The sequence below is a fragment of the Typopeltis vanoorti genome, chromosome 5 (genome assembly GCF_054136105.1).
Source record: "Typopeltis vanoorti isolate ZY-2024b chromosome 5, IOZ_Tvanoo_1.0, whole genome shotgun sequence".
NCBI lineage: Eukaryota > Metazoa > Arthropoda > Arachnida > Uropygi > Thelyphonidae > Typopeltis > Typopeltis vanoorti.
In genome coordinates, this window is record NC_143553.1 from 50,876,096 (window position 1) to 50,897,330 (window position 21,235).

Sequence of the window (21,235 nt, forward strand, 5' to 3'; positions counted from 1 at the left end):
TTTAGAATGTCTAACTGTATAATTGACTTCCTTTAGGGTTGCTTAGTTCTCTTTTCCTAAAACTTTGTGAATACTGCGGAGTATTCACCCCTTATCTTTGCTAACACTGTCAAAAGTGCCTTTTTAAAAAGAATGAGTTTTTACATTTCAAATATACTGCTAATGTTCTTCATAGCCAGAGACATACTTATTTTTGAGGTTAGGTATATTATACGAGCAGTATTTAGCTCAAATGATACCTAGCGGATGTTATTTCTATATGCTGATAGTGTTATCATCCCAGAGTTTCTTTTGTCATGATATTAATCTGTGATCTTCTTATGATTTGTATTAGCAGAAATCATTTAAGCATATTTGAATATTGATTTTTTTTTAACATGCTTCATAATTCAAAATGAATATTATCTTGCTGTCGACCAGATACAGAATAGTCTTAAGTTCATTTTATTTTGAAGTGTGGTTAATTTTAATTCATATAAATTTTACTCTCACTGACCATTTAGTTTCAATGCTTTTTTTTTGCATATTTTGCAAAATATGCAAAAAAAAAATAAAAGTAGCCATTCAGAAAAATTTTTCTGAATGGCTACTTTCTAAGCTGTTTCATTTTGGTCTCTTGGGACTTCTTAGAGTTGATGTCATAATAGTAATTTTCATGAGCAAGATGTCATTTATTAACACCTATGCAAATGTGCTAATAGAGCAAATGAAATGACCACCGTTTCCAATAAGAGATGAAAATTCCACATGAAAGTTTGAGGATCATGCTAACAAGGAAAGCATTCAGGCTGAAGTATCATACAGTTTATTTAACAATAAAAATTGTTCAAACTTTTTTATTTATATTATTTATTTATTTTTTTAGTTATTACTTAAAATTTAAGTAATAGTGTAAATGCAAAATTTGACATTAAACAGTAGATCAACATTAGATGTAGCATATATTTAATATATTTTTAGGGGTGTGGGGAGGGATAACAACTTGCTCTGATAGCATCAGAGTAAGTTGATTGAATTTCAACATTATCTCATGCCAAAATAAAAATATGTTAAGATACAGCCATAATCAATGTTCACAGTGGCCTCATAGACTATATCAAGACTCTGCATTCTGTTTCTATTGTTTTGTTTCCTGCTGTCTGATATGCAAACTATTTATGAAATGATTTCCTGATCCTGATGTTTTGGCTACCTATGTAATCTTTTCAGTGTTCTCCAATTTGCAGTTCATGCAAATTATAGTATCACGAGTACTGCAAATGAGTCATATAATGCAACATTACATAACTTATCTGAAGTTATGTAATGTGTTACAATCGTCATACTATCACGATTGTAACATTAAACCTGAGTAGTCAAAACTGCATGCTGTATACTTTATCATTTTTGTAAGGAAACCACATAGAAAGTAACCCAATCAACCAGTATTTCAACCCATCATGATTTCTCAGCTGTACATTTCAGTTATGGCCTAACATGTATTCACTGCTAACAATCCCATCATTTAGCAAAATAGTAAAGGAACATTTATGATGCATTATGGTTTTCAGATCAGTAGTACTTTTTATGTACTTGTCATTTGACCATATGATGCTAAAGTAAGTTAAACAAAAAATTGCAAAAATCTTAAATTTGACATGTAATAACTGGAAACATGTTGCTGTTTGATAAAGAAAATCCTCCCAGTGGAAACCATGAAACTCGACTTTTTTTTTTTTTTTTCCAAAGATGACATGTTTGAACTGTTAAGTGAGAGGCAGTAGATCAATGCAATCATTTTTTTTCCCATAAATAATATGTAATATTCATTTATGATGTAATCGATAGTATAATGAATACACATGAACATGCATTGATTACTCCGACGAAATTCTCTATAATGAACTAGAAAAGATAGACTTAATATAACAGTCAAAATATATTAACATTTTTTTATTAATTTCTGAAATAAAACATCTGCAACACAATTGATTTGTTTTTACCTGAATACAAATATAGGTGTCTCTACCACTGTTACTGTAGCACAGTGTTAATAACAGATTTTTGATTTCTTTACCACTTTGATAAAAAGCATTAACAGAAAAATGCTTTAAATTTTTGTCATACATGGACATTTTTCTAAGAAAAATATTGTAGTTTCATTTTGGAAATTGTGGGATTTTTATATTTTTTCAAAAGCTTTGTGAAATACCTACAATAAGCTTGTGCAATACTGTTGTTTCTCGGAACACCAATTAAGAAATACTAAGTTAGGATGTGCTTCACTTTGTCCATCAAGAGTGTTTTTGGTATACAGGATTTAAAAAGTGAGATTTAAGAAATTTTGGGAAATTGTTTGGACTGGTAAAAATTTGTCTTGAACTGATGCTTGGAAAAACTGTTCTATAATGCCCACCTTCTAGCATGGCATTGGATTCTATAAAATAATCTTTATGTTCATAATTGTCAAATATTTTCTTAATCAAATGCATATTTCCCATTTTTCAACTTAATTATGTAAATCAGTTGTAATAGTGTGATGTTCAATTTTTTTTTTTTTAATGTTGTGCCCATACACAAGAGGTTGGTTGATCAACCTATAGTACATTAGAAACGAGTATAGGTAGTGGGTTGGGAAAGGAGGAACTTGTTTACATTTGATTTAAATGACTGTAAATTGTATTCCTTGGGAAACACAGCAGGGAAGGAGACTGTTCCACAGTGCAGCAGTTGCAGGGATGAAGGAAGAGGAAAAGAAACTTGTTCTGTTTGTTTCTGAGTGTACTGTGAAAGGGATGTTGAACAACAGCTGCACGTGTTCCAATGAGCTTAGTACTGAGTGGAGGAATTATTGATGTTATTTCAGATGAGCATTTCCCATGGAAATATTTGTAGAATATACATATTTCAGAAACCAAACATCTGTGCGAAAGTGGGGGGGAGGGGTTAGTAAGAGATGGGTCATTGATAAGTCTAATTGCTCTCCTCTGTATTGAGTCAAGCATTTTGAGGGAGCTTTTAGGGGCCCCATATGTGGGAGCAGTATTCAATAGCTGGGCAAATTTGTGATTTGTATAATGTTAACAGCTTTCTTTTCAGGAGTGAAGTAACATCTTGAGCGAAAGAAATCATAGTTTTTTTGAAGCTGAGGATGCAATGGTTGTGATGTGTTCATGCCAGGAGAGGTTTGATGTGAGGGTAATTCCAAGAAGAGAAATCTCAAAACTGTCTGGAAATTTGGGTATCATTAAAAAGAAAAGTGGGAAAAAATGGTTCTTTTTTATGGGAAGTAGGACAGAACTGGGTTTTATTAGCATTGAAATGGATGAGGTTATCCGAACCCCATTTGAGGATGGCTTGAAGATCGGAATTAAGGGTGGTGGTTGAGGTGAGTTGTGTAGGATAGGGTTTATCAAATGAAAGCGAGGAGTGTAATGTGCTGTCATCTACAAAACTGTGTATCGGGTTGGAGGTTAACTGAAGCAGGTCATTGATATATAACTGGAAGAGGGTTGATGAGAGGACAGAACCTTGTGGAACCCCAGCGTTAGTTGAACTTGCTTTTCAAGCTGAAAAACACCAATATTCCACAGGAAGCAAAACATTAGCCTATCACTTAATGAATGTGGTTTCATGTTAGATAGTAATAGAGAACTGATCAGAGGATCGTGCCACCTGGGATACTTCCACTTTGCAGCGGCTGCTAACGTTTTGGACACAATGATTGATTAACAGGCTGTATCATTTATCTAAATTTTAAATGAGGTTTCCATATTAACACTTCCTGTTTTCATTGTAACAGGCAGTAAGCAATAATTATGTGATGTTATTTGTATATATTACTGGTTTCTTTGCTGTTGTATTGTTGATTTTAAAGGGGATGATGTTATCAAAAGAAAAGAAGTAATAAAGTAAATGTCAAGTATTTTCCTCAGCAAGTTTTTTAAACTAATCTGGTTTTTTGAATGTGTGGCTGGCCTCATCAAGATCAAAAAGAATGCAAGAATTGTACAAATGAAAAAGAAATACATCAATATTAGATCATTTTGAGGCTAAAAACAAGAAATCTAATGGCATTATTCCAAATTTCCAATGGAAACTGGCGAATCGCTAAACGATCACATCAGCAAATTAGAAGGAGAATGCAAATTTGATTTCAGAAATATTGTCAGGTGGCATTATTTCGGACCCACAAATAAAAGAAAGGATGGAACAAACTTTCCATGTCACATGAAAATGACTTGTGACACCAACATGCACATCCAAACTAATAACAATTAACAAATTCAAAGGTGCTTGTCCCCAATTGTGCATACATGCCTAACCTGACCTAACTTTTGCCCGAGAACAAGGATGTTAACTTGTTCCCTCGAAAACAACTTGAAGAAAAATGCCAAAATGGAGTCAACAGTTGGGTCATTGACTACAAGCAAGGAAAATTGGTGCACTAATCAAGTGACACCACTTGTAGCCACCATGGAGAACAGTATGCAGGCACTGCATAGGAAATGTGCAAGACCCTTGTGGCCAAATATATGCCTACAGAGCCTTGCATATTCACTTCACTAACATCTGTGGCCTCAACTCCAACCTTAATAGTGTCCACTACCATTTCCAATCTACGAAACCCTACTTACTCTTCTTGGCAAAAACCCAATCCCCCCCACCCCACACACACACCTACCAGCACTGTTCATCTCAACTTTCCAAACTACACACTCTGCACTTATGTCCATGCTGACAAACCTAACCAGAGAGCATCCAACATAGAATCACCCGACTTTGACCTTCTTAGATTGAAAATATCCCTTCCCCACTAGATTCATTTGCTGTCTAACACTTCCCTAATGTCACCAGCTACTCTGATCTCTTTTATTTCCTCTCCTTAAACATTGATTTTCTCCAGTCCCACTTCCATAACAGCAAAATCATCCTAGGAAATTTTAATGTGCACAACTTCCAACTAGCTTTCTTCCTCCATTTGTACAGATCTAGCAGGCTGAAACATTTGCCATCACTAATGACTTTACACAAATTGTTCACATGCCAACCAGAATACCAGATAATCCGAGCCACTCCCCAAACACCGTTGATCTCTTCCTCACCAGCGACCTTTCCAAGTACACAGTGAATATACAGGGGTGTCCTTGAATTCATGGCCCAAACATGAGGGGATGGTAGTACACACCGAAACCACCAATATTCATCATAGAATATGCAGCCGCAAACGCAGCTCGGTGTTGGTAGGGGATGCAGACGAGGCGGCACGGCTTAAAAGCGCTGGGTCGACCAAACTCCAGCATTCTCAGCATCGACCAGACACGAGATGGAGCAGTTTATGAACGCAGAGAAAGCCAACATGCACCTCATGTACGGCGTAGCCGAGGGCAGTGGTAGAGAGGTTGTACCGTGAGCAATATCCTATGCGCCATGTGCCCGATCATAAAATGTTTGCCTGACTGCACCGCCAGCTGTGTGAGGCAGGCACCTTCCATGTCAGGCGACATGATGCCGGACGAGCACGGACGGTCAGAACACCAACTATGAGTGAGGACATCTTCTGCATGGTGACAGATAACCCAGGTACAAGCACGCAATCCGCTGCCTGGAGCCTGGTTGTGCATCGGAACAGTGTCTGGCGAGTACTGCATGAAGAAGAGCTACACCCAGTGGTGAGCTATAAGGGGCTCTGGCGAGCCCTTTGTTAAATTTTTCTCAAATTTGCAAGCCCCTTGTTCTTCTAGTTTTATTTTTTCAAAAAAAAATTTTTTTGAAACATATTTGAGCGTAACCTAACAAAAATTAGTCTATTCGGCAGTTATAGATTATTTGGAATTATTGTTTCAACTCCTCTATAACGAATGCACCCAAGTTTGAAAATAAAATAAGCACATGCGCTATCTTTACCCTTCTCCCTTCTGGTAGCCCATCGTATGGTAAACCAGTAGCCAATCAAATGTTTTATAAAATATAAAATATTTCATTCTTATTATATTTTGATAGTTAAAAAATGTTTTCCTTGTGCAAGATAACACAGTTGATTGTGTGCAAATAGTTCATGTTTAGATCATGAAATATTTGTTTAAAAATTATAGCCTTTGGAGGTTGATTGTCCTCTCATATTTTTTGATTGGAATTTGTACATAAGCTGTATTAATAAAAGTATTTGTGTGAAATACGGCTTTTTTTTCTTTTCTTTTTTTTTGCTCAACGATGCAAGCCCTTTGTTGAAATTTCCATAGCTCACCACTGGTGAGCCTAGTGGTTCCTGCAGCAAAGTGTCATAGAGCCCAATTTCCCCGCTCATGTGCTCTTTACGGATGAATCAACTTTCTCACGTGAAGGCGTAGTCAGTGTCCATAATGCACATTTGTGGGTGGCCCAGAAACCCCATTGTACACATCCACAGTCGAACCAGCAACGGTTCGCCATCAATGTTTGGGTGGGATCGTGCATGACTACTTAATTGGATCCTATCTACTGCCGGACCGCCTCGATGGGTGAACGTACCGTATTTTTCTGCAACAGATTTTGCTGGAATTGCTTCAGGATGTTCAAGTCGCCATCTGCTCCCGTATCTGGTTCCAGCACGATGGGGCACCTGTCCATTTCAGCATGGACGTTCGTCAGCATCTTAATGCCATATTTGGGAACCAATGGATTGGGTGTGGTGGACCCATCCTGTGTCCCCCCAGATCGCCTGATCTTTCTTGTCTCGATTTTTTTTTTTCTGTGGGGACATTCGAAGAGTGTCGTGTACGAGGTGCCTGTGTAGTCTGCGGAGGATCTGGTAGCCCAACTGTCCATCGCAGCCGGCAATGTGCCCGGTGTTTACGAGCAGGTACGCCAATCACTACTCCACCATTGTGCCTCGTGGTGGGCAGACGTTTGAGCATTTGTTGTAATGATCTCCAATAAATGTCACTCTGGAAACCTGTGTCTGTCCTTCATTTCCGACTCCTCACTGCTTTTGCAGCCGCATATTCTATGACGAATATTGGTGGTTTCAGTGTGTACTACCATCCTCTCACGTTTGGGCCATGAATTCAGGGACACCCTGTAGTGGACTCCTAGGTAATTCTGATCATAATCTAGTGCTGATGCATACACAGCCACTCTCATACAAGATTAGTTTGCCATTATAACAGTACCAAGTGGGATAGCCTCCAAGGCTTCTATGCTTCATTCACCAAAGTAATCCTCACTGGCATATAAACATACATCCCACATGCTACTGTGAACTGCCATTTCCTAACTAAACCCTGGTTCTCCAAAAGATGTGCCAAGGCTGTACAAATAAAAAATCAAGCATGCCACAACTGGCTTACATCAAGAACTCCATCCGTTAGTACGTATATTCAATTCCAAAATAGCTGTTTGATGTATGCAAGAAAACTATCAATGCTTCCAAAATAGAGTTTGAAAGTGCAAAAAGTAGGAAACTTGCATCCTATCCAAATTGCTTTGGCAAGAGACCTTTTGGTCTCTAGCCAAAGCAATTGGTCGTAACTTTTCCCAACACTATTCCATCCTTGTCATACACAGACAGCTCTATTAACCACCACCAAAAAAAAAAAACAATCTCCTGGCTTTACACTTTGCCTCCATTGCATGCATAAGTAACAATGGCAAATCCCCCCCCCCCATATAAAGGCTTGTGCACCAGAACTGACATCTATCCTATGTTGCCTGTATATACTCTCTTACTTCACTGGTATCTGTCTGAAGACCTGGAAATTAGCTAATTGAACATAACCCATTCCCAAGAAGGGTGAAAAATCACTATATCAAACTACCATCCTGTCAAAAGTAATGGAGAGAACCATCAATGCTCAACTCATACACTACCTCAAAAGAACCCAGCTAATAAACGAGTACAAGTATGGATTCCGTCACTGTTGATCAACAGGAGATCTACTCACCTGTCTCTGGATAAATGCCATGTAGAAGTTTGGTGAATCTCAAATGATAATCTTGATAATCCAAAGCTTTTGACTAGGTGTGGCATAAAGGTTTACTAAGCAAACTCCCATCATTTGGTCTGTTCTCAAGACTTCTGCAGTTGGGTTGCCAGCTTTCTTTCTGGACACAGACTATGTGTAATGGGGGGATGGTTCCACAAGCTTCTGTTCTCTTATCAATCCCCCTTCCTTCTATATATCAATGACCTAGTTCAGTTGACCTCCAACCCGATACACAGTTTAGGAGATGACAGCACATTGCACTTCTCCCTTTCATTTAATAACTTTACACAAATCACATCAACCACACTTGATAATCCAAAGCTTTTGACTAGGTGTGGCATAAAGGTTTACTAAGCAAACTCCCATCATTTGGTCTGTTCTCAAGACTTCTGCAGTTGGATTGCCAGCTTTCTTTCTGGACACAGACTATGTGTAATGGGGGATGGTTCCACAAGCTTCTGTTCTCTTATCAATCCCCCTTCCTTCTATATATCAATGACCTAGTTCAGTTGACCTCCAACCCGATACACAGTTTAGGAGATGACAGCACATTGCACTTCTCCCTTTCATTTAATAACTTAACACAAATCACATCAACCACAGCTGCCCTCAGTTCTGATCTTCAAGCCATCCTCCAATGGGGTTTCAGAAAACATCATTGATTTCAATGCTAGCAAAACCCAGTTCTGCCTTATTTATCACAAGAACCATTTTTTTCCCTAGTATTACCTTTGACAGCATTCAAATTTCCAGACTAGATGAGATTTCACTTTTTGGAATCACCCTGACATCAAGCCTCTCCGGGCATATCATTCCCTCCTCATCTTCTAAAAAACTAGGATTTCTCTTTTGCTCAAGACATTACTTCACCTCTGAACAGCTGTTAACCTTATATAAATCACAAATCTGCCCAGCTATTGAATACTGCTCTCACATTTGGATTGGGCCTTAAGAGCTCAATCGAATTGCCTTACTCAGTACAGAGTAAGGCAGTTAGATTAATGACCCATCACTTACCAACTCACTTCTCCCGCTTTTGCACAGGTGTTTTGTTTCTGCAATATATGTATTCTATAAGTCTTTCCGTGGCAAATTTTCATATGAAAAAGCAACAATAATTTCCCTGCTCAGTACTAAGTCCATTGGAACACGTGCAGCTGCTACCTAACATCCTTTCACAGTGCATCTTGAAACCCACAGAACAAGTTTTTTTTTTTCACCTCCTTCATTCCTGCTACTGTTGTATTGTGGAACAGTCTTTTCCCTTATGTCTTTCCTAAGGAATACAGTACACAGACTTACAGGGTGTTCGGGATAAATTTGACAGTTTCGTAAGGAAAAAGAAAATCTTCTTTGTATCTATTAAATTTAATGAATTGACAAAAAAACATTACAGGCAGAGTTAATTACAATACTATCAACAAGATTTACTCAAAATAACCACCATTAGCATCGATCACAGCTTCAATTCTGCTTCGGAACCTCGAACAAGCTGATGCTACAGTCTCCCTGGGAAGGGCCGCAAAAACTGTTTTAATTTTATCCATTAACTGGGCTTTTGTATTACTGGAAGTGCGATTGGTGTCTTTTTCAACTGCGCCCCATACAAAATAATCCATGGGGTTAAGGTCTGGGGAGTTTGGAGGCCAAACATTTGGACTGGTGAAGTCGTAGAAATTTTCAGACAACCATTTTTGACTTTTCCCAGAGGTGTGGCAAGGGGCCGAATCCTGCTGCCATACATACGGCCTACCATTGGCTACCCTTGTTATCCAGGGCTTGACTACAGTTAGCAACTCCACGAACAAAGCCCGAATTCCAATGCCAGGGTTCTTCAACATCTGTTCCTGCAGATTTGCGAGGAATTCTGCTGTACGAACGCAATCAGATCGTCTGCTAGGGATCTTTCTTCTTGCTACATCCTCGTCACCATTGCAAGTCTCTAGTTCATGCCTGATTGTTTTTACTGTATTCAGGGAGCATTGGGCAGCAGTCGTAATATCCTTATTTTGATGGCGGGCACGAATCATCATGATACAAGTTATTCTCTTCCATGATTCAGGTGGGTTCCAGCTATCCATCCTTTCTGACATCTTGTATATGAATGAAGAAGGGTCCAAACTTTTAAATGAAGAGAAGTGTGTGTTAATACATGTAACTTACGGAAAAATATAATTAATTATAAATATGTCAAATTTATCCCGAACACCCTGTAAATCAAATGTAAACAAGTTTTTCCTTTCTCAACCAACTACCCTTACACAGTACTAATGTACCATAGGTCGATTAACCAACCTCTTGTGTATGGGCTTAACATAAAAATAAATAAATGAATAAAATTTGCACTTATCATTATTATCAAGTAATAGTTATATTGAATTATATATCATTTCAGCTGATTATTTGAACTTCCTTATGAGATTATTATTTAAAATGGAAGCCATTTTTGTTTCCTGTCATACATTGTTTTTCTTTTATAGTACAATAAGTCAAGGATAGATTTTAGTATATACTTTTTCACCATGTCTTTAATGTGCTCACCTTATCTAATTTCTTCTTAACAGCCTGTCTGTTCCATGTAACAAAATGCCAAAGCATGCTGCTATGTAGTCATTGGTTGCTTGTTATTTTAACAACTGGATATTTAACCTTTTTATGCAGCTCTACTGAAGAGACTAGGTGGTCCAGCAGTATGGGTGATTAGACATTGTTATTCTGTTTAATGGTAGTTTGAATTTTGCACATAATATGGTTATTTAATTTTACAGTTTTGTGTTATAAATAATTTTGCATTTAGAGTTTATTTGGCTTTATTCTTTTTACATCTCTTTAGGCAAAAGTTGCTTGTTGCTACACCTTCAGAAGTGTTTGATTCCTTTCTCTTAAGATTTTCTCCCCTTTGGACATATTTTAAGAATGGATGATATCTCCTTTGTCATGCCAAAATATGGCCTGCAGGTCTTAGCCTTGTTTTTCATCTACAAGAATGTAATTTTACTGGTGTCCATTAGAGTATAAGCAGGGATATGATATCATACTTGTTCAGGTCACTGAATTTCACCATGTAAGACTTGGCAATCTTCTTGATGACTGGTGGCTAGTTAGCATGACAAAGTAACTATTTTTGACAACTCTCATTTGTAATTTGGGACTTGAGTTAACTTTATATTTACAATTAATGGATGTACTGAATCATAAGAAACTGCATTTTAATTACTGTATAAATATTAGTTATTTTTATTCGTAATCTTCATTCATATAAACCAAAATAGTCATTTAAGGAGTAATTCAGTATTAATTTATCTGGACTGAATCCCCTGAGATAACTCATTTGCAAAAGTGTGAACACCATGAGAGCTGAAATAGGTTTTTGCTTGTTGACATTATCACTAGCACTATTGCTTGGAACTAATAATAAAAAATGGGATTATTAAGTATCCTAGCATTTAGTTTTCTGCTTTGTTTTGTAACTAAATAAAATTTATCCTGTAAAATGAAATTTAATTCATTACTGAATTCAGCTAGACTATCTGAAGTAAAACCTGAGGCCACACTTAGTTTCTTGCTGCCTTAACTTTTTGAAGTTTTGCTACCAGGAAGAAGGTGGAAAATGGGTTGATAGTAATAACCTGCTGGTGTAAAGCAGTGACTAACTATCTTATCCTCGATCTGCAAAGTTGAAGAATACTTGGAAAGGTCATGGGTGCTTAAGTGCCTGTTAGGACCACTGATAGGATAGTAAAACAGTGATGTGACAGTTTTTATAAAAGTAAAGCTTTTTACAAAGCACAGGGAATGATTAAGGTAAGGAAATTTTTTATTGGTAGTTATGCCCTTTTAAACTGAGAAAACTTTAGAATAATAATAATAATATAGCATATTACATATCGGCAATTTATTGTCATTTTTTTTGCTTTCAAATGGATGGTGAATCTTTAATATATTAAATGTCTCATGATATTCAGTGTCAAATATCAGATAAATTAAAAAAAATTTTGATCTTAAAATTTGTTTTGTGTGAAGTTTATAAGACCCTTAAATTAATACTAAATAAAATAGGTTTTATTATAGCATTTAACCTTCATGCTGTTCATCATGATGACAAACAGCTTAAATAACTCATTAGATCACTAACACACATTGTATCACCTTGATCAACTGAAAGCAATCAATATTTAACTCATAATCAACTAACTGTGCGTGAGCATGTCAAAATTTATTATAAATATAAACATGTGCCTTTTACATCTTAGCTGAAAGGAGCCTTCAATTAAGATCAGCATTTCATATTTATGTAAGATTGTGGTATTGTCAGCATATTGCAAGATAATTGGAACAGAATATACCATGTATATTTGAGGTAGTGAAAGCCAAGCTCACATTTTCTTTGGAATGATTTGTTAAAGTGCAGATGTCTATTTCTATTAAAGTGATCAGATATCTTGAATTTCCCCCATTTGCTATTTTGCCGTTTAGTTTTGAACAAACTGAAAAAATATTGTTCCAAAACTAATTATGATAAACTGCTTACTGTATTATGTAATGTGAACAAGACCTATTTGTTGTGTGTTTGTTTTGGATAATTTAATTCAGCTACAAATGATTTTGGACTCTCATTTCTGTGATTAGTACTCTAATTTGAATTCCTTCTTATTGTTTATAATTTCTGTCAATTTTTTTATGGGAGACTGTTTTGAAACCACATTTTCTGAATGAACTGCATATTGTCTTTAAATTTCATTGTAATTTCATTGCTAGTATTCTAGCAGATTAATTAAATCATATTCTGCTTAAATCTTTTCAGATATAATTAGGGAATATGTGATCCATAGGTTTTATTGTCATTTTATCAGACACCTTAAAATAAAGATGACATCATATTTGCCAACCATTATAGAATTTCTGTAATTTCTGTTTACCAGATGAGCTTTAAGAACTACAGCTGCATGTCGGATTGTGTTTGCTTTCATGCATTTACATTACCACAAAGAAATAATAATACAATAAAATAAAATTTCCTGCAGTTTCAGAGCAGCAAAAAACATATCAGATTGAAATATTATTAGACTTCAAAGTTGTTTTAAATAATTCTGAGGTCTGACAATGTTTATCAACAGCCCCAAAAAGCAATTTTTTCAGTGACCAGAAAAATCCAGTGCTTGCGTGTTTTTTCAGCCAAGAATATAATCATCGGATTGTGAGTGGAGAAATACTGATCATTATGTCTTGCTTTAATTTGCGCCTATTTAAGGGAATTGAAGAAGTTCAGAATGATGTTATGTGTTGCCCTGTACCAATCAGGAGTGAAAGGAAATAATATATGCCATATATATTTATTAAAAATGTAATTATAAAAATTAGTTCAGGCATTCTTTTTTTTTCTACTTTATTTGTTGATGCTGATTATAATAACTTAAAAACAAAAGCATTTTAAGTCAGTTGAAAAAAAATTCTCATATTATGTTATACACACACACACAACACTTTAATCAAGGAAATGTTTTTTGACTTATCATGTCTACCATATTTTCAAAACCTTGACTACTCTGAAAGAATTTTTTGCATAAGATCATGTCATATAGCTTAGTTGCATAGAGAGCAAGCTAAAATAACATGTTTTAGCGCACAGAATGTAATTAGCTTGTTTTACATTTGAGAGAATATATCACTACTCTTATGTATTGATAAAAGTATTTAATAGCAAGTTGCACTAATATAAGTCTGTATTGTGACATCATTATTCCTCTCCCCACAGTACATTATTTGTCACATTACTGAAAGCCATCCTCAGATTTTGTCAGATATGATTATAGAAAATCAGAAATGATTGGCAGGTATGATTATCCATAACGCCTTCCAAAATTTTTGGCAAGTATGCATTATTTCATATTAAACAATCATATTTGTTGTTATTATTATTATTATTTTGCTTTAACAAAGTAAGTTTAACATAAATCTGATTTCTTTCTAATTAAAATGCATTTGAAAATGTGAGGCTTATGCTCTGTAAAGTATAGCTAAAGGGTTCATTGTGCCTTAATATATATATATGTGTATATATATATATATATATATTTTATTATAATTCATGTTAGAAAATTGTTTTCAAAATTTTTCTTCTATAGAGTGAAAAAAAACGTAAATATTCAAAGTAATAATATAAGTTGTAGATTAAAAAAAAAAACATTTACTAAATTTAGTCATCCTTGTAATGATTGTAGCTTCTGCACACATCTTTTAGGTGAACTATATTTGTGTTTTTCTCTTTATCCTGAACTGATTGGTGTAAGTTCAGTGACCTCAACAAGAATTGCAGACCAAACTGTAGATGTTAGATAAATAACCAGGCCTTATGAATAATAACTAAATGAGAATTATAGGAATTACTTCTTTTATATTTTATTAAGAGTGCTAATTAACAACTGTGTGCTTCACTCTTTAGAATTGTTAGCTTGCTTCTTTAGGAAGTCAATAACTAGAGAAATATACAGTAATAAAAGCTGTGGAAATACCTAAGTGTTAATCTGCACTATCATGTTTGAATTATTAAGAAAAAAAATTCAAACACAACAGTACATATTAACCACTTGAATCACAAATATATTAAATGTGAGCAGTTTATTATTATTCACAGCTTTTTAGATAATTGCTAGCATAGTAAGGTCTGATGTGCTACATAATCATATGAGATACTTGAAATATCATGTAAGATGATGCAGTCATGTATTTAAGTTTAAATGCTAGGTGCAGCTCTTATTAGGATTTAATTGAATGGAGACAGTTTTTCAAATAAGTTAAACAAAAGTTTAATGACTCTCATTTACTTAAAATACTAAGAGAGGGGAAACATCCACTTGTGAGCCTTGATTATTGTGTGGACGGTCTAAAGAATTATAGTTGTCCATATCCTAGAATTTTGCATAACCATATATTTGTGGCAGTAGATATATTATGACTTTAGGCATTGTTTTTGTTCTTCCAATTTAACTAATATTTTTACATGTCTTATTATGGAAAATTTGCCGCTGTCTCTGTCTGGAAGAACATAAAGAATATTTGCTGCAATTATGGTTATTCAGGTCCGGTAGACTGAATAAGAAACCACCCTGCACAAAATCAAATGTAAAATACTACTGTACTTCATCATGCTAAATATGTACATAAGATTTTTTTTTTAATGAGCTACTAATCTTAAAACACCAATTCAATCTCAATAAATGTGAATAAATGTAACATTCCCTATGATATGGAAAATTATAATTCCAAGACCTGCCTTACTTGGCTACCACAAGTGCTCACAGGACATCTGTCTAATGACTTTGCATTTCAGCCTAATCGCTTATACTTGTTTCTTGTTGTTTGTATATATTATAATTCTTCTTATTATTATTACCCAAGACCCCATGGAGACAAAGTCTTATCTGGGTGGTCCTTTTTATCATACACACAGCTCATCATACCGTACTTTAAACACGCTCACAAATTCTCTGCAGGCACCACACTCTCAGGCAAGGCATTCCAATCAATTGCAACTCTGCATGAAAACACCTCCTTCTCACACCCTCTTTATATAGTTTCCAGGGATGACCTCTGGTTCTCCCCTGATCTCTCACTATTTTCTTTATTGTACAATGAAACCTGTGGAGAATTCATGACTAAACAAATACACATAATAACCGCAGTAATAAGTTTTAATAAGTAAATATTTCATCCTAAGTATCTTAGGACATCGTCAGTACAGTTAATTCAAACAATACTAGGAATAACATACAGTTAGGGCGCATGATTACAATGGAATCCCAATATGCATGCAGTAACATGTTATAGAATTAAATATATATCTGAAGGGGAAAAAAAGATTATAAGATAACATATATAAAAAAAATTATTTTACACAATTTTGTATGACAATTTCCCATACTTCAGGAATAGCAAGAACGTCATTACGGTTTAGATTTGGTCTGTGAAGTAGGGCTTCAGCACTTTCTTTATATAAACGTTCGTGTTTATATAAAAATCTATGTAGAAGTTTGGTCTTTTCCCAATGAATCCTATGGTTTGGTTTTCAACTCCGTGTTGTGGGAGGCCAGATTTCTGCGGTTTGATAAAACAGATATGGTCTTGATGTTCCGAAATGCGTTTATGACCAGATCTACCTGTCTGTCCATAGTAAGACAATTTACAGGAGCATGTAACCTCATACATGCCAGGTAGCATCAGAGGTGAGAGTTTGTCTTTAAGAGAAGGTAACAAATTATAGATTTGGTTGATTGGTTTGTAGGTAGTAGCAAGTTTGTTTTCTTCATAATTTTTGAAAGATGTTTGGAAATGCCTTTGACATAAGGTATAGGAATCGTACGGGCTTCTCTTTTGTTTAGGTTGATGTGTGGGGAAGTGACTGATGATTTTTTGAGTTGTTTTAAGATTGTATCCATTTAGTATAGCTGTATTTTTGATTATTTCCAATTCTTGGTTTAGAGATTCTTTAGGATTCCCAAACCTTATGTCAAAGGCATCTCCAAACGTCTTTCAAAAATTATGAAGAAATGCAAACTTGCTTCTACCTACAAACCAATCAACCAGATCTATAATTTATTACCTTCTTCTAAAGACAAACTTTCACCTCTGATGCTTCCTGGCATGTATGAGGTTCCATGCTCCTGTAAATTGTCTTACTGTGGACAGACATGGAAAGAGAGTGTGAGTAGGGGAGTGAAGCAGGTGTTTTCATGCAGAGTTGTGAATGATAGATCTGTTCATAAATGCATTTCAGAACATCAAGACCATACTGTCTTATCAACCTGCAGAAATCTGGCCTTGCACAACATGGAGTTGAAAAACCAAACCATAGGATCCATTGGGAAAAGACCAAACTTCTACATAGATATTTATATAAACATGAACGTTTATATAAAGTAAAGTGCTGAAGCCCTACTTCACAGACCAAATCTAAACCATAACGACATTCTTGCTATTCCTAAAGTATGGCAAATTGTCATACAAAATTGTGTAAAATAATTTTTTTTATATATATGTTATCTTATAATCATTTTTTTCTTCCCTCCAGATATATTTTAATTTAATTCTATAACACGCTACTGCACACATATTGGGATTTCATTGTAATCATGCACCCTAATTCCTAGTATTGTTTGAATTAACTGTACTGACAATGTCCTAAGATACTTAGGATGAAATATTTACTTATTAAAACTTATTACTGTGACTATTACATGTTTGTTTAGTCACTATTTTCTGAGAACCTCTCCAGCATTGATCCTATAACAACCCCTTACTAACTTGTAGGTCTCATCTCCCCTCTTCCTCCTGTCCACCAGACTCTGCAAATTGCATCTTCTCAATCTTGATGACTGGTACAAAATATTTAGTCCTTAAACCCTAATGTGTGAGTAGGATAAGGGCTAAGTTTCTCTTCTGTGAGCATAACTTCACTGGAATAAGAAGCTGTCTTTCAGATAAGTCATCAAGGATATTTATGTTGGAGGGTTGTGTGGAATATAAGACAATATTTATCCTTATTTTTTATGTTAAGTATTTTAAGGTATTCATTTTTCCAGATTTCAAAAGCTTACTGTAAGCTTGGCTGCTTAGTTACTGAGATGTGTTTGGAATGAAACATTGTCTTTTTGGCACTATAAAAAACTTTTTAAAGAACTTATAGTGATATTGATACTGAATTTAAAAAAAATAATAATAATAATAATATGAGCTATATCTCTATGCCTCTCTGATGTAAGGAGATGGAACATTTACATTTACTCAATAATACAAGAAAAGGATAAATAATATTTATTAAAAGGCAGTATGAATGAAAGTTGGCAAGAAAGTATATTCTCAGTTTAATCCTTTATCAAGTGTAAGCAAATAAAAATTGTGCATGAAGTAACATCACGAATAGCCTACTTATATATGGAGGCTAATGACTTGACATTATTTGCCTTTGTGATTAAACCAAGAATATAATTTTTTGGCATCTTTAATTTATAGTGTAACCAAGTGAGAAACTTTCAGACATCTTGTTCTAATCCAGAGTATTTTAATAATAAGTTGTGACACTTTTTGACTACTTGTTTATAGAATTATGACTTCTGCATTACTTCAACTTTGGTATCACTTTTGGGCTGGCTCCCACTGATGAGACCTCAATAACAGTCGAAACTGGTCTAGGTAGTGGCCCTTTTCATAATACACAGTATTATACATGTCTAAGGATATGTGCATTGCATTATGGGATATTAAGGCAATTAATGTGAAGTCATTAGCTATATTTTGATCTGAAATTACAGATCATTGTCAGTGGCATTAGGGAACACAAAGTAAAGCTACAGCAAGGGACAAATTTAAAACAGTGAGAGCCACATGATGTTATACATAAAACAAGTGCTAAACAAAAACTGAGAAAACAGTGTTATTAGCTATTACTTAATTGTATTATTAATTATTTAAAACTTTAAATATGTGATTAGAATAAGACTTTCCCATATTTTTGAAAGTGAGAGGCATTTGTTTTCCAATTTGAATTCGAATGATGGAACAGTGCATTGCAACTTTCTTTAAATAAATGTTAGAACTTATGGCGACACTGGAGTAAGCAAGTTTCAGATCATAGGATATTGTGGTCGGTATCTACATTGCTTGGAAAGAATTTAGCGGACACCCCCATATGCAAGATGCATCATGCCATGTAACTAGTCACATGTTTGTAGTCAGTATAAATTAGAGGAATATGATGCCCCCAAGTCAGTGCAGTTGTTTCCAGGCGAAATGGATGCAAAAAGGGAACTGACAAAATTTGAAAGATGCATTGTGATAGAATGCCATGTTGCAGGCTTATCTATTTGACAAATTGGGCCAGCCCAGGTCAACAGTCAGTGGTGCCATACTGAAGTGGACAACCCACCACACTCACTGAATGTGACCATGGGATGCTATGAAGGATAATATGTAAAAAAATGCCATGCCCAGTGAACATCTCTCACTAGAGCATGTAATCCCAACTATGAAATTTGGAGGTGGCAATGTGATTGTATAGTCCTGTTTTTCCAGGTTTGGTCTTGGACCTATGTTTGTAGTTCTACAAACACTGAGCTTTGAAAGTGGAAGCATTGCATTGTCCACAATGTCTGAACATTGTAGACAATGCAATGCTTCCACTTTGTTGTGTTTCTATGGAACTGACCATTGTCTCTTTCAGCAAGACAATGCACAGTGTCATAAGGCTGCTGCAACTGCATGGTTTGTGGATATGAATGCCACATACTTGCCTCCACAGAGCCCTGATCTCAACCCTATTGAACATCTGTGGAATGAACTGGAGCGTCACGTGATTTCTGTCCCACAACAGTCCAGGACCTCATTACATGCCTACAGGAAGAATGGGCCAAAATTCCCATTGATCACTATCATATGCATGTGGAAAGTATGCCCCATAAAATTGCTGCAGTCATCGCCATGGAAAGAGGTCCTACATCTTATTAAGGTGGATGCTATGGCTATTTGTTGATCACACTATGGTGTCCATTGACTTCTTTCCAAGCAGTGTATTGGAAAGAAGATCTGCAAGGCTATATTTCTCATTGACAGCTACTTAATGAAACCACCAAAGCCTTCCTCCATTGTCCTAACTTGAATCAGAACATTGCTTTTCACTTTCAAAATTATGGGAGAGTCTTATTCTAATCACACATATGAAGGTGGTCTGAAAAGTTCTCGGCCTAACAATGAAAAAAAACATTTATAATTTCAAAATTATTTTTCAACATAATCTCCCTTAAGACTAATACATTTATTCCAGCGATGCTTCAACGTCATTAATCCATCCCTGTAGTGGTTCTCAGTAAGATCTGCAACATACCCCTCTACAGCTGCAATCATGTCTTGATTTGAAGAAAAACACTGACCAGCGAGGAAGAGTTTTAGTTTTGAGAAGAGATAGAACTCAGAGAGAGCCAAATCTGGGGAATACGGTGGATGTTCCAACAATTCATAGTGCAGATCCTTTAATTTTCCCATTGCCAAAACACCTTTGTGAACAGGTGCATTGTCCTGATGAAAGATGATTTTTTTCTTCTGCAAACGGGGTCTTTTCCCACAAAGTCTGGTTAAAAGATTGGAATAATATTCCCCGGTTATTGTTTTACCCTTTTCAAGATAATTAATAAACAAAATGCCTTTAGCATCCCAAAACACCAATGCCATGACCTTTCCTGCTGATGGAACCGACACTGTCTTCTTTGGTGCTGAACAACCAGCTTCTGTCCACCGTTTTGACTGCTGTTTGGATTCTGGTGTGTAATGGTGAATCCAAGTCTCGTCCATAGTAATAAATCAATACACAAAATCTGTTTTATTCTTGTTAAATGCTCCAAGCACTGTTCAGAGATTTTCATGTGAATGTGTTTTTGATCTGCTGTGAGCAAGTGTGGCACCCATCTTGTGCAAAGTTTTTTTATTTGCAATTCTTCGTGTGAAATATATCCTACGCATTCTTTTGAAATGCCTGTAGTCTCAGCAATTTCACATACTTTGACTCCCCGGTCATCTAATACCATATCATGCACTTGATCAATGATTTCTAGTGTTATTACACTTTTTGGATGTCCTTCACGTGGATCATCCTCAAGGCTGGTATGGCAACGTTTAAATTCGGCAGCCAATTTCTTAATTGTCGAAAATGAACAAGAAGGTGCCCATAAACTTTTACAAACTTCGAATAAATTTCTTTTGCCATTAAACCTTCTTTTACAAAGAATTTTATAACCACTTTACTCAATTTTATCCATTTCAAGGGATACTGAAAACACTTTTGCTTCAGAAAGCTGTATTAAAAAAAAAAATAGTTGCTAGAATGACTTGCAATTTCACATGGATGCTTTTGACAGATGTTCAAACTTAGAAAAAAAATCTTGCTAATAGTGTTGCATCTGTGGTCGTGGCCGAGAACTTTTCAGACCACCCTTGTATTTGAAGTTTAAATAACTAATACAATTAAGTAATAGCTAATAACACTGTTTTCCCAGTTTTTGCTTTGTGATGTTTTATGTACCGAGTGATTATAAAATAACGTCAAGTGTTCAGAGTCCTCTTGCGAGTAATGTATTATATGAAACACACCAATATTCGGTAGACGTACACAGTGGAATATGGGGATTCAATTTAACAGGGAAAAAATAGTACCAAAAGTTGCCAACAGGGGAAATTTTGGTGCTGCCAAATTAATTTTAGTAGGTGTGACTATGACTAAATGGCAAATGAGAGACAGCACACATCAA

The 21,235-nt window shown here is 35.5% G+C and overlaps 1 protein-coding gene across 2 annotated transcripts in view; it reads left to right on the top strand.

The window, feature by feature from the left end:
* Positions 1-21,235, top strand: part of Kcmf1 (Potassium channel modulatory factor 1) — a 293,565-nt gene that overhangs the window by 199,270 nt on the left and 73,060 nt on the right. Inside the window, exon 8 of one of the 2 annotated variants that reach the window (XM_090393121.1) lies at positions 13,699-13,777. The exons of the other annotated variant lie outside the window; for it this stretch is intronic. Within the exon in view, the coding sequence (XP_090249247.1) occupies positions 13,699-13,721 (23 nt within the window). The 3' untranslated portion in view covers positions 13,722-13,777. Of the gene's footprint in view, positions 1-13,698; positions 13,778-21,235 lie in introns of those variants that run through there. 2 annotated transcript variants of the gene reach the window in all.